Below are 12,524 nucleotides of genomic sequence, written 5' to 3' on the forward strand. Positions count from 1 at the left end.
ACGCATTATATTATCATAATTTAAACATCTATCATTCTGATTCTGTTGCGCATCTAGGGCGTGCTTATCTACTTATCTCATATTTGTTTGAGATAAAGTTGTGGTTCCGAGGAACAGTATGTTTTATAGCATGATTCAACCTCTCATTTTTAATCTAGTGTCTTGATCCACGTGAAAATTTGGAGTTAATTTTATATTCCTTCACCGAAAATAAAAAAAAATTTATAAAGCCCCAAGTGATTATTTCATTTATAAATATTCAATAAATAGATCAAAGAAATAAATAAGTAAATGAACATAATGAGGAAAGGTTCAGAGGCAGCCAGACTAGAAAATAGCATTGGTACAATAAAGTACGTAATTTTTTGTTTAAGCGCCATTCTATGGGTGAGTGTTACAAAGTTTATTTTGATAATAATCAATTTATAATATGCTATCAAAAATATAATTTTTCGTTGATCATTGTATTCGAAAAACAAAAAATTTTCAGTTACTTGGTGCATGTATGTTTGGATTTTCAATTTGGCTAAGACTTGAACCAGGTTTTCAAGAATGGGTTGCATGGCTTGAAATAGAAAAATTTTACGTTGGGATATATATCCTCATGTTTGCAGCAATGTTTGTGATGATTATTGCATTTGTTGGTTGTGCTGCTGCACTAATGGAACATGTTACGGCTTTATACATTGTGAGTCATTTTTATTCTTAAGCATTTCAAATCTATCAACCTGCATATAATATTTAAAGTATATTCATTGCAGCATATCGGACTTCAAGGATTCTGTTTTCTTCTGGGTATTATTGGATCAGCTATTCTCTTAGATTTTTCGACTTATGACAGTCAAATTCAACCGATTGTTCGTAGATCGATGTACGCGCTTATTTCAAATTCATATCAAGATCAGCCTGCGTATATTCTTCGAATGGTGCAGGAAAACGTAAGGCAGCTTAAAACAAGCACTGAAATTGTTAAGTAAGAAGTTCATTCGATATTTTACGTACACTGGGAAAAATTTCAGTTAATTTAAAGGATTAAAAATGTGAATTTTAGTAAAAATTTTCTTGGCAATAGGTGACTTCGCAGTAAGAAAAAAAAAGTTGAGAATATGCAGAAAAGAGGTTTATATGTGTCAAATGTATAATTTGAGCACTAAACTGTCTCAATTGTATGTAAAATCGTTTTGGACAAATTACACGTATAACGTTGGTAGTTCTGCCTTCCCACACATATAATATAAATTCCTCACACACTTCTTAACCTCCCATAACTTAACATATACAACTAAGCTTGGTAAATAATTTATAAATAAATAATATGCTGAAATGGAAAAAAGTGAAACAAAAACAAATAAACTGAATAACAATTGTACCCAGCCTACCGGAGTATGTTCGTCAGTATAAATATTTTTTCTGTTTTTGAAGATTGGTTGTTGTGGAGCTGATGGACCAATGGACTATTTAGATTTTATGAAACCTTTGCCAACTGAATGTCGTGATACTGTAACTGGAAATGCATTTTTTCATGGTTGCGTCGAAGAGTTGACATGGTTTCTTGAAGGAAGAGCCAGCTGGCTTGCTGGACTTGCTTTATCTCTTTGCATGTTACATGTAAGTTGAACAGAATTAATATAATCTCGTGGTTTTTGTGTTAATTCACCCGGGAAAAAAAATAAGATGCAATTGAGGGTCTACATGCAATAACCCGCTACGCGTCAAAAAAAATTTTTTTTTTTCAATAATAATAATGATTAAAATAAAAAAGTATAATGAAAGATAATTTTTATTTTTTGTTGTTAATAATATTAATTATAGATAGAAAAATGATGAAAAAGTCTTGAAAAAAATCATACATATACTAGAAACCAAGTTTCATTAATTGCGCGAAAAATTTTCATATGTTGATCGGTCAATTAATGAGTAATTAATTATAAACTTTACAAAAATTAGATGTCGCAACGTATGGCAAGTTCAAACACACACACACATTCGCAGTCCCATATATTGTATACGGAGTGCAGGCGCTTTACACTTTATTTTTTTACAGTGTAGCCCGATTTCAGTTTTGTCTGTGACGTCAGAAGCGCCCCGCAACACCCGCAATGAATTTGTGCATAACCTCCTTAAGGCTGGATAGTGTTTTCGCTTTTTTTTTTTTTTTTTTTCGGTATATTTAATTGTATGTTTTTTCTCACACTTGATTAAGGATTTTTGTTTTGATGTTACTTTACTTCTTTTTGTTTATTTTAATTATTATTATTACTGTTTTATTTATTATTAATTGACAAAATTTGTCAAAATTGGACGAATTTTTACAATATTTGCCAATGATTGCCAAAAATCAGAGGGTTTTATCAAATTTTGGCAAATTTTGTCAAAATTATTTTTACCAGGGCTGTTAATAATTTTCAGAACTTCGGTGAAGCCTTGATAAGACTTTATGATCTTATGTTTTATTTTTGAAGTAAAACTTCTTTTCGCAGGGTAGTGAAAAAAAAACAGTGTCTCAGCCATTAAACGCTCGGAGCAAGCGAACGCTCAGACCGAGCAAGCGTTTGCCCATATACCTAATGAGAGTGAGTGAGTGAGTGGCTACGAGCGATAAAGGAGATATGCTTTTTTTCTAAGTCCATTGTTTTCAACATGGCAAAACTAGACGAAACTAGTCGAAAAATAAAAATGACAACGGACGGTCATGGAGACCTGGGAGGCTATTCTCGAATTCATACGAGTCGACTCGTATTCATTCGAGAATAGCCTCCCAGTATGGACGATAAGTCACGTCCCTCACCGCGGGGGTCATGGCACTGAATTCGGATATTCCCATGCTTAGAATGAATGTGGGTGTGTCTGTGCATTGCCAATAGTGTAGCTGATCGGTTTGCAGCGTTTATGAAAATTATGAATAAAAAAATTATAAATGAATATACTCAATTGAAAATTATAATTAGTATATTAATATCATCGATATTATTATTATGAATATGATTAATACCATTGATATTATTACTAATATTATATTGATATTATTATTCATAATATTATTGATAAATATAACCATAGTATAAATAAAAATAACAACAATAATTTCAATAATATCAGTGATATTAATAATATTAATAATGCTAATAATAATATTAATACTAACAATAATATTCAAATAAAAAATATTAATAATTTTTAGTATTTATATTTCGAATATTGTTGTTAGTATTAATATTATTATTAGCATTATTAATATTATATTGAAGTAATTGTTATTAATAATAATATTATTATTATATATTTATTAATTTATAGTATGAATAATAATATAACAATGATAATTTCAAGAATATCATCGATAACAATAATATCAACGGTATTAATTATATTAATAATAATAATAATAACAAAAATATAATCATCGAATAATAATATCACTGATATTAATATTATTAATATCGATATAATATTAATAATAATGAGAATAATAATAAAGTATTGACAATAATATTTAAATATAAATATTAATAATTATTAGTATTTATATTTCGAATATCATTATTATAGATATTATTATTAATATCAATAATATTGTTAATAATTGATAATATTATTGGAATTATTGTTGTTATTATTATCATTTATATATATTCATAGTATGAATAATAGTAATAACAATAATTTTAAGAATAATAATAATATTAATTTCAATGATATTAAAAATTTATAATACCAATGGTATGAATAATAATAATAATAATATCAATAACGATATAATATTGATAATATTATCAACATTTATATTTTGAATATTATCAATATGATTGATGTGAGTATTATAAGTATCATATTAATATCATCATTTATATTATGAATTTTACCAATATTATTATTAATATCATTAATATCATCAATAATATTATTATTATTATCATCATAAATTAATTGATTGTTGATATTTTTAAAATTGTTACAAATAACTTGATAGACTGCAAAAGAAGTTTCACTTCCCTCGCGCGTACTGTTAACACACACATTTTTTTTTTTTTAACTAGCTCATACCCGCGCTTCGCACGGGTTTCTTTGTGGGTTTTTTTTTTTAACCAAAAATAATAGTCAAAAATAATATTAAAAATAATGTTACAGAAATTAAATTGAATTCATTGATATTAAAATAAATGTAAAAATTAAAAAAACCCTATTATCTCGAAAATTAAAGGACTGATAGCTGAATGGAGGCAGGGGGAAATGAGGGGTCTCTGGTAGCCTAGGTTTTCTGATCACTGAATTTTCAAAAATTTGAGATTTCATGATTTTCAATATGTAGATTAGTATTTATTTGTTGAAATAAATGTTTGAATTTTTGTTGGAATAAATGTAGAATTTACTGTTCAAAAAGTGTTGAATTTATTGTTCAAATAAATGTTTAAAACAATTTGAACAATTTTTTTAATCTTTGATTTTATTTTCAATTATAATCGTTGTTGAAATTTCTTTTCTTAGGTGATCCAGGCAGTCCTGTCACTAACTCTTATTCAAGCAAAACAAAAAGAAAACGAAGCTGCGATATTTAAACGTTAGATATTTACCAAGAGTTCACCTATAAAAATTCACCTACAGAAAACTTTAAGAAACTTTTTTTTATACTATTTTTTTTTTATCTTCATCATTTATTTACAAAAAAATGTTGAACATTTATAAACATATTTTTATAGATCATAATTTATTTACAAGTAATGCAGCACCTAAATTCTCAATAGCTTCTTTAACTTTTGAATTTTTTTTTTTTTATTGAAGAGAATGACTGCACACGGAGAGAAATATAGAGTAAAGTCAATAACTTCACATAGTCGTCTAGTGAATAGATGAGGCTTTAAACTCTAAATCCGGGCACATCTTGCACGCAAGATCGTTTATTACCGCAAAAATCTTTATTCCCCATATAGCACTAAAAAAACCAGTTGTTTATGGTAAGAAATGAATGTACCAATATATACCTATATATAGGGCGTTCTTAGTCAAATCACGGGGTCATCTGCCTGACTCCCTGAAACTTTGACAAAATGAGCTATTTGGTTGATTTTGGGCTGAAATTGAGCTTCTAATTTTTTTGAATTTTTTCATTAATTTTTTTAGACTCCATTTCATCTTAAATATCACTAATTTTGGAATTTCTCACAAAAGACCCTTTTTTTCTGAATTTTTTCTTACAGAATAAAGTGCACAATACATGCATTTTAAGCATCGCAAAAATCCGGGCCTAGAAACATAAAATTTTTTTTTGATCTTTAAAATTTTTATTTTCACCCAAAAAAATTTTTGTTTTCAGAAAAAAAAATGTTTTTTTTCAAAATAAGTATTTTATAAGTTTTTGATTTCAAAAAAATAAAATAAAACTTGATTTTTCCTCGGTAAATTTTTAGTTTCTGCTTTTAAGACATTTTTTATGCTGTATACTTTATTCCGTAAAAGAAAATTCAGAAAAAAAGGGTCTCTTGTGAGAATTTCCAAAATTAATCTTGCCTAATTATGTTAAGATAGGTGGGAATGAGATGAGTTGCACTGCAAAAACTGCGCCTTTGGATTATAGGCACTGTTCCATTGGATTCATGGAGCACATTTTATTAAGCGCTGCTCAATGATATTCAAGGAGCACCGATATCGGTCCAGTTGCTCTGTTAATTCAAAGGTACTGTTCAACTGTATTCGTTGAGCAGCCTGAGCCGTCACTCGAATTAAGAAAGAGACACGCATACACATAACATAACCTCTCTATATCAGTAACTATTAAACAATTAACATATATATGAATGCATATATGTTAAATATTCGATAAATTTAATAACTAAAGATATATAGAATATTTATAATAATTTATAAATGAATATTTATGATGTAAATATCATGACATGACAGATATAAAAGTACAAATAGAGAGAGAGAAAAAATATAATGTAGTTGTGTTTGCGCATGCCTCCAAAACGCCGAAATCTGCTCAACAAATATATAGGTACAGAACCAAGAAATCAAAGGAACAACTTTAGCGGAGCAGTGCTCCATGAATCCAATGGAACAGTGCCTATAATCCAAAGGCGCAGTTTTTGCAGTGTGTAATCTCATTCCTTGCGATTGAGTCTGTAATCTGAAAATACTGTACATGCTCTGCTTTTAAGGTACATTCTTAGCTACCTTCCGAATATAAGAATTTCTTGAAATTTATACAGTATGTAATTGAAATATTAATGAATCATTTTGTAAAATAATATATTATGTTATAGACTTATTTTTTTTATAATAATTAATTGAAGTTGGCTACTTTTAGAAAGGTTAAATATGGGCTCTTATGGGAGGGGATGTTTGAAATTTTTTTGATCATAACTAAATTACATTTCTAAATATATGATTTTATTAAAAAACTGATAGATAGAAGTGAAAATTATAAGGAATTTTTTAATATCTGGTTCATATGGAGTTATAGTACTGATTTTGAATATTATTTAAAAATATGTGGTAAAAAGTTGTTTTTTTACTGATTTCCTAATGAAGAGCCATAATATTCAAAAAGCAGGAAAATTTAAACTAGCATAAAAGAAACTTGATTACAAAACAACGGAGCATCATAAATGCAAATATTAATGAAAATATTATTAAAAATGTTTTTATTAACTATATAAAATTGAGATTGATAATAAATATTAATATTAATTGGATATAAATAAAAAACTCGATATTGATGCAAATCAGTGATGCATACTAACAAAAAAAAAATTTCGTGCGCAATATTGAAATGAATAAATATTATAGAATAATTGTTTTAATCGATATATGATTGGTTTTTATTGGAATATATTGCATAACATTGATTAATAATGGAAAAAATAAATTGTGAACACAAAAAAAATGATCACGAAAAGTTTAAACTTTTGGTTTTTTGGGGTTGGTATGACAAAATCTTCAATGTAAAAAGCATAGGATTTTATTTAGGACACGCCCACAAAATCTAGCTGAGAATGTACCTTAAGCTGCATATATGCCCATTGTATTTTTACTCAATCAAACTCAATCCACCTTCGCCACACGTCTGTGAATATATATATGTTGTGTAGTTCAATCGGCAAGATTCCGATATCCCAGACAACATGGGACAACACATCATATTTATCGGTGACGTATCGTATAGTTACTAGATATACATAGCCATTTTTTTCCATATTTTAACTCCATTTTTGACTACTTTGCGCATTCTCAGGAATCTTTTCCATATTTTGCCCGTGATCGTGAGAAAATTTCCTGTAAGAAACCAACAAAAAAAAAAAACGAGTTGTCTGGGATATCGGAATATCCCCCATAATTAAGTGGCTATAATAAAAAGTCTTGTACGTAATGCTTCTATGGTGGACACCTCTCGTTTACTGCAAGATTCTCTCCGTGTACCCATGGATACAAATCACCTCTCACTGATAAACTACGCAAATGAAAACAAAAAACGCTGTAATTAATTAAAAAAAACAGTAATAAATAAACAAACGATAAGAAGCTTAGCGTTTCACTGCTTGGAAGAATGAAATTCTAATAAAAATTTTCCGTCTTGTATTAACTTCTGAGAAAAAAGCAATCTATCCAACATATGGATATCCCGGATATCCAACAGGTGGTGGAAAATATCCAGCAAAAGCAGGTACAGTTGGTTGCACAGCAATAGTAGAAGTAACATACGTTGTTAAATCGGTTGGCACAACTCTCGTTGAAAACAGCGTTGTATATGCTGTTTTAGCACCAAAGGTGAGTTTTAAAACCCTTGAGTCCGAAATAGTTGCCAATGTTTGTGTTACTATTGGAGCAGTTGTAACGGTAAATTGTTGCTGCGGTGGAAAAAGAGGTACCTGTGGCATTTGCTGTAAGTGTGGTATATGAGGAGGAATGATTGGTGTTAGTGTTGATGTGCCATATTCATAATTTGTTCTTGAAACTGTTGCGATCGGTCTCGAAAGAGTTGAAAATACAGTGTTTCCATTGTTAACCAATGGTATGACGTGAGACTCGAATAATGTTTCCAAAACAATAACAGGTCGTGATGTTGTTATTATTTGTTGTTGTGGTTGTTGACTGAAGAATTTTAACAATGCAAGTTGTTGTACTTGCTCGGATCGTAATTGTGATTCATGGGCTAATGTTGGTATCAATGTTGATGTCTGTTTTTGAGAGATTTTCGAAACACTTAAATCAGAATCATCATTACTAGGTACCACAACCCGTTTCGGAATATCTTCATCGTCATCACGATCATCACCGAAATCAAGTTCAAGATGTAGCTCACTTCCTGCTTCATCTAATTTTGAATTGAATTCATTCAAAGTTTTCGATGGGATGAAATGGTATAATTCCGAAGGGGGAAGGGTTTTTGTTGCTGTGACCATTCGCGCGATATTGTAGGTCTGCACTAGAGTTAACGTCGTCGTGTTTCCACTAGAAACAACTGGAAGCAAATGAGTTTTTAGTAATGTTTGGGTTGTTGTAAATGTTTCTGTTAAAGTCTCTAATGGTGGGGTTGCTTGTCCAGATTCTAAAGTTATAGCAGGAAGAGTTGCAACTGAAGAATCCAAAGGAAGGGATGTCTCATATGCTGCGCCAGTGTTTGCCAAAATATTTTCAGTAAGTGGCTCGGTTGAAGTAGTCATCGATGATACCTCTTCAGTTGCAAATGATTTTTTGAATGTAGACGTCAAAGTTATGTATCGAGTATTTTTCAAGGTTCCCACCTACAAAGTAAAAGTTTATTAAAGTCACACGATATATAAGTAACGAAAGATATGAATAAAACAAGGTTTATTCAATAAAAAGTTCTTTTTCTTTTGCATATAACTTTCTGATAAACATTAAAGAACAAATCTGTTGTTCAAGCAAAAAAAAAAAAAATATGGGTATGTATAATGATCAAAAATGAATTGAATATTGTTTTGATAAATAAATACCCGAAAAAAAAAATGATATTCAAATATTTTCGGAGATCGTCCATGGAATATAGTGGAAGATGTCACTTTTATCCACAGAAGCTCTCTGAATATCACCATATTCAATGGTATTTGAATTCCCGGAAAAAAAATTTTCTGCTTATGTTTGGATCTGTTTTGCCAGATCGTAATAAATTCAACAAAAAAGAATATTGATATTGATTTCAGTAGTATTTTTTATGTAGAAAATAATGGGCATAATAAAAATGCGATATCTTCAATTGTTTTTTTAGATATTAATAGTTGAAAATCAAAAATATCGATATATTTATACAATGTATAATGTATAATGACGGGTTGTAATCCGAAAAAAACAGATTTCATAAATTTTTAACAATCAATATCTCAAAAACAATTGAAAATATTAAACTTTTATTATTACCGTTGTTTTATACATTAAAAATACTACCAAAATCAATATCATTATTTTTTTTTTTCTAATTCACTATTATTAACAAATCCTAAAATAATAAAAAATTAACAAAAAATTTCGATATATTTTACATTCAAAGCGTAATATCTCAAAAACTATTCTAGATATGGTATATTGCTGTTTTGTCCATGATATTTCTCGTAAAAATCACTATAAGAATCGATCTATAAATTATAATTTTCTTCTTATCCATTTGTTTATAACAAAAATAACAGAACAAAAAAAATATTAATATCTTGTTTCTTCAATATTTCAGAACGTATTCAAGATATCGAAATTCTGTTGGGGCCATTATTTTTTTCTCGAAATGACGTTATAACATAAGTTATAAAATTTCGTCTCCACTGATATCGTAACCTTGCCATGAATTTTAAGTTTCAGGTTTAAATAAATTGAAAATTTGAATTCGTTGTTTTTTTGCTTTTCCGTTGAATCCGTTCGTTTTTATGGAGAACCCGACTTGATTTTTACATATCTTTAGTGAAATTTCTTCAGCTTTCCGAAAAAAATATTTTCAAACTTGTCAATTTTGAGGCAACGCAACTAAAACAGCTTTATCTGCGAAAAACTCGATTTGCAAAGTGTTATAAACGTCAAAAAAAAAAAGTGATATTTTTTATGAAAAGCTGAGAAATTTTCACTGAAAAAATGATTTTGCTTTATCGTTTCATTCACCAACAAAATACTAAAAAAATGAACCAAAAAAAAAAAAAAAACCAATATCGATGAAATGCCCCATTCAATAACTGCGAAAATAATTGATGAAAAAAAAAAAAAAAAACTCGCAAGTGTATTTAATAGGGCTTCACTCAAGACTAAATATGCCAAGACTGGACCCAGCCTTTAGAGATGCACACGAGACGAGACCAGTCTCGGCACTTTCTCGTCTCGTCTCGCGAACTCAAGACGAGACCGAGACGAGACTGACAATTTTTGAGGCGAGACGAGACCGAGACGATACTAGCATTAGTCCGAGACTTCTCGCGGGACTCTCGCGAGAGTCTCGCCGTGTCATCAATAATATCAAATTTAGTTTTCTTAATTTTTTTTTTTTTTTTTATGGTGCCTTTTTTAGTATTAAGTTCTTATACATATTGCATCTATATAATAACTATAAACAAACAAAAAAATATATAAAATGAATAAAAATTAAATTGAAATCCAGCTTAATTTAAAAAAATAATGGTAAATTATATTTTGATTCAGACGTACGAAATAAATAAAGAACATCTTCATTATATATGTTAAATCAAAGTATAAATATGCATTTTTTTTTAAATTTAAACTTGATTTATTTATTATTTTGTTGTTGTTATTAATCGATACGTAATGAAATGATTAATAATTAATAAAAAAAAACTAATAAAGTACTCATACGTTATAAAAGAATAAAAAAGAAAAAAAAAATATTTTATATGCATATATTACAAGAATGTATATATTTAAAAATGTTGTATTGATAATAAAAAAAAAAGTTTACTTTTGTTCACTTTATATTTATACAGCCGAGACTAGACGAGACTCCGATTTTTTTTACTCGAGACCAGACTAGGGCTTCACTCAAGACTAAATATGCCAAGACTGGACCCAATCTTGTCTTGGTCTTGTCTTGGTACGAAATATGCAAATCTTGTCTTGGTCTTGTCTTGGTTTTAAAAAGGCCAATCTTGTCTTGTCTTGGTTCAGTTTTGGTCTTGTTTTTGTCTTGGTCTTGGGTCGGTCTTGGTATTTTCTTGGTCTTGCCTATTGTATTATTTATTATTTTACTTTATAAATTATATAAATAATTTAGCATTTATATTTATAATATTAATTATTATTTAATAAATTTTATTTGCCAATCTTATTCAAACGAGAACAGATAAATTTAAGCAAAACTTAAATTGAAATAGACCTAAATTTATAAATTAAATAAAGTAAATAAGTTGAAATGGAATCTAGTTAAATTTCAAATAAAACTTATCAAGAGCCCCAAAATATTATTTCTTTTTTATATATATGTACATATTTATATATTCGTCGTGTGTACGTTATGTTTTTTGATAAACCTGACGTTTTATAAACATAACGGCTGTGCAATAAACATCCACAGGGTAACGTCTCATGATTATTGGTATATATGTATAAGCGCCTGGTCCACTATAGGATTCGTGTGAGTCGTCTTTGTTTCTATTATTATGTCTACTAAGTGTGATATGTATTTTATGGAACTCTATGCTTAGTTCATTGTGTTCTTTGTTGATAACGATTAAATATACACTTAATATATGATGTATCAGTTTATTAATTTGTGAGTATGAATCATAGATCAAATTACTTTCGTATATTTTTGAAATTTTTATTTTTTATTTAATTATAAAAAAATGACACAAGACTGACAAGAGTCTTGTGTAATCTTGGCCCAAAAGAGAGATCTTGTCTTGGGCTTGTGTTGATTTTAAATACATCAGTCTTGTCTTGGTCTTGTCTTGAAAACCAAGACAATACCAAGACAATACCAAGACTGGTCTTGGTCTTGGGTGAAGCCCTAGACCAGACCGAGACAAGACTCTGATTTTTTCAGCCGAGACGATACCGAGACGAGACTGTTGTTTTGGTCATTTTTCGAGACCGAGACGAGCCTCGATCAAATCTCGTCTCGTCTCGTCTCGTCTCGTGTGCATCTCTACCAGTCTTGTCTTGGTTTTGTCTTGGGTTTAAAAAGGTCAATCTTGTCTTGGTCTTGTCTTGGTCTTGGGTCGGTCTTGGTATTTTCTTGGTCTTGTCTATTGTATTATTAATTATTTTACTTTATAAATTATAATATTTTATAATAATAATTAATATTTAAGTTCTAATATTAATTATTATTTAATAAATTTTATTTGCCAATCTTATTTAAAGTTGAACAGATAAATTTAAGTAAAATTTAAATTAAATAGACCTAAATTTATAAATTAAAGGAAGTTAATAAATTGAAATTGAAACCAGTCGAATTTCAAATAAAACTTATCAAGAGTCCCAAAATATTATTTCTTTTTTATATATATGAAAATATTTATATATTTTTATTCGTCATGTACGTTATGTTTTTTGATAAACCTGACATTTTACTTATA

The 12,524-nt window shown here is 28.8% G+C and overlaps 2 protein-coding genes across 2 annotated transcripts in view; one reads left to right on the top strand and one right to left on the bottom strand.

Moving 5' to 3' along the window:
* Positions 1-79: 79 nt before the first annotated feature.
* Positions 80-4,631, top strand: LOC122851917 (tetraspanin-2A). The gene is made up of 5 exons (XM_044151424.1): positions 80-387; positions 491-688; positions 762-938; positions 1,423-1,608; positions 4,486-4,631. Exons 1-5 carry the CDS (start codon positions 292-294, stop codon positions 4,561-4,563), a joined length of 735 nt encoding a protein of 244 aa, XP_044007359.1. The 5' UTR covers positions 80-291; the 3' UTR covers positions 4,564-4,631.
* A 121-nt stretch (positions 4,632-4,752) lies between these two features.
* LOC122851920 overlaps positions 4,753-12,524 on the bottom strand; it is a 68,472-nt gene continuing 60,700 nt past the window's right edge. Inside the window, exon 8 of the mRNA XM_044151425.1 lies at positions 4,753-8,741. Coding sequence (XP_044007360.1) covers positions 7,599-8,741 — 1,143 coding nt within the window. The 3' untranslated portion in view covers positions 4,753-7,598. The remainder of the gene's footprint in view (positions 8,742-12,524) is intronic.

Source organism: Aphidius gifuensis, linkage group LG3 (assembly GCF_014905175.1).
Source record: "Aphidius gifuensis isolate YNYX2018 linkage group LG3, ASM1490517v1, whole genome shotgun sequence".
NCBI classification, from domain to species: domain Eukaryota; kingdom Metazoa; phylum Arthropoda; class Insecta; order Hymenoptera; family Braconidae; genus Aphidius; species Aphidius gifuensis.

What these genes read in the sequence shown, in the direction of transcription:
- LOC122851917 (XM_044151424.1), top strand. Translation starts at nt 292, where the DNA reads ATGAACATAATGAGGAAAGGTTCAGAGGCAGCCAGACTAGAAAATAGC. An exon ending in GTTTAAGCGCCATTCTATGG is followed by an intron (nt 388 to 490) that starts GTGAGTGTTACA and finishes AAAAATTTTCAG; the next exon opens with TTACTTGGTGCATGTATGTT. An exon ending in TATCTCTTTGCATGTTACAT is followed by an intron (nt 1,609 to 4,485) that starts GTAAGTTGAACA and finishes TTCTTTTCTTAG; the next exon opens with GTGATCCAGGCAGTCCTGTC.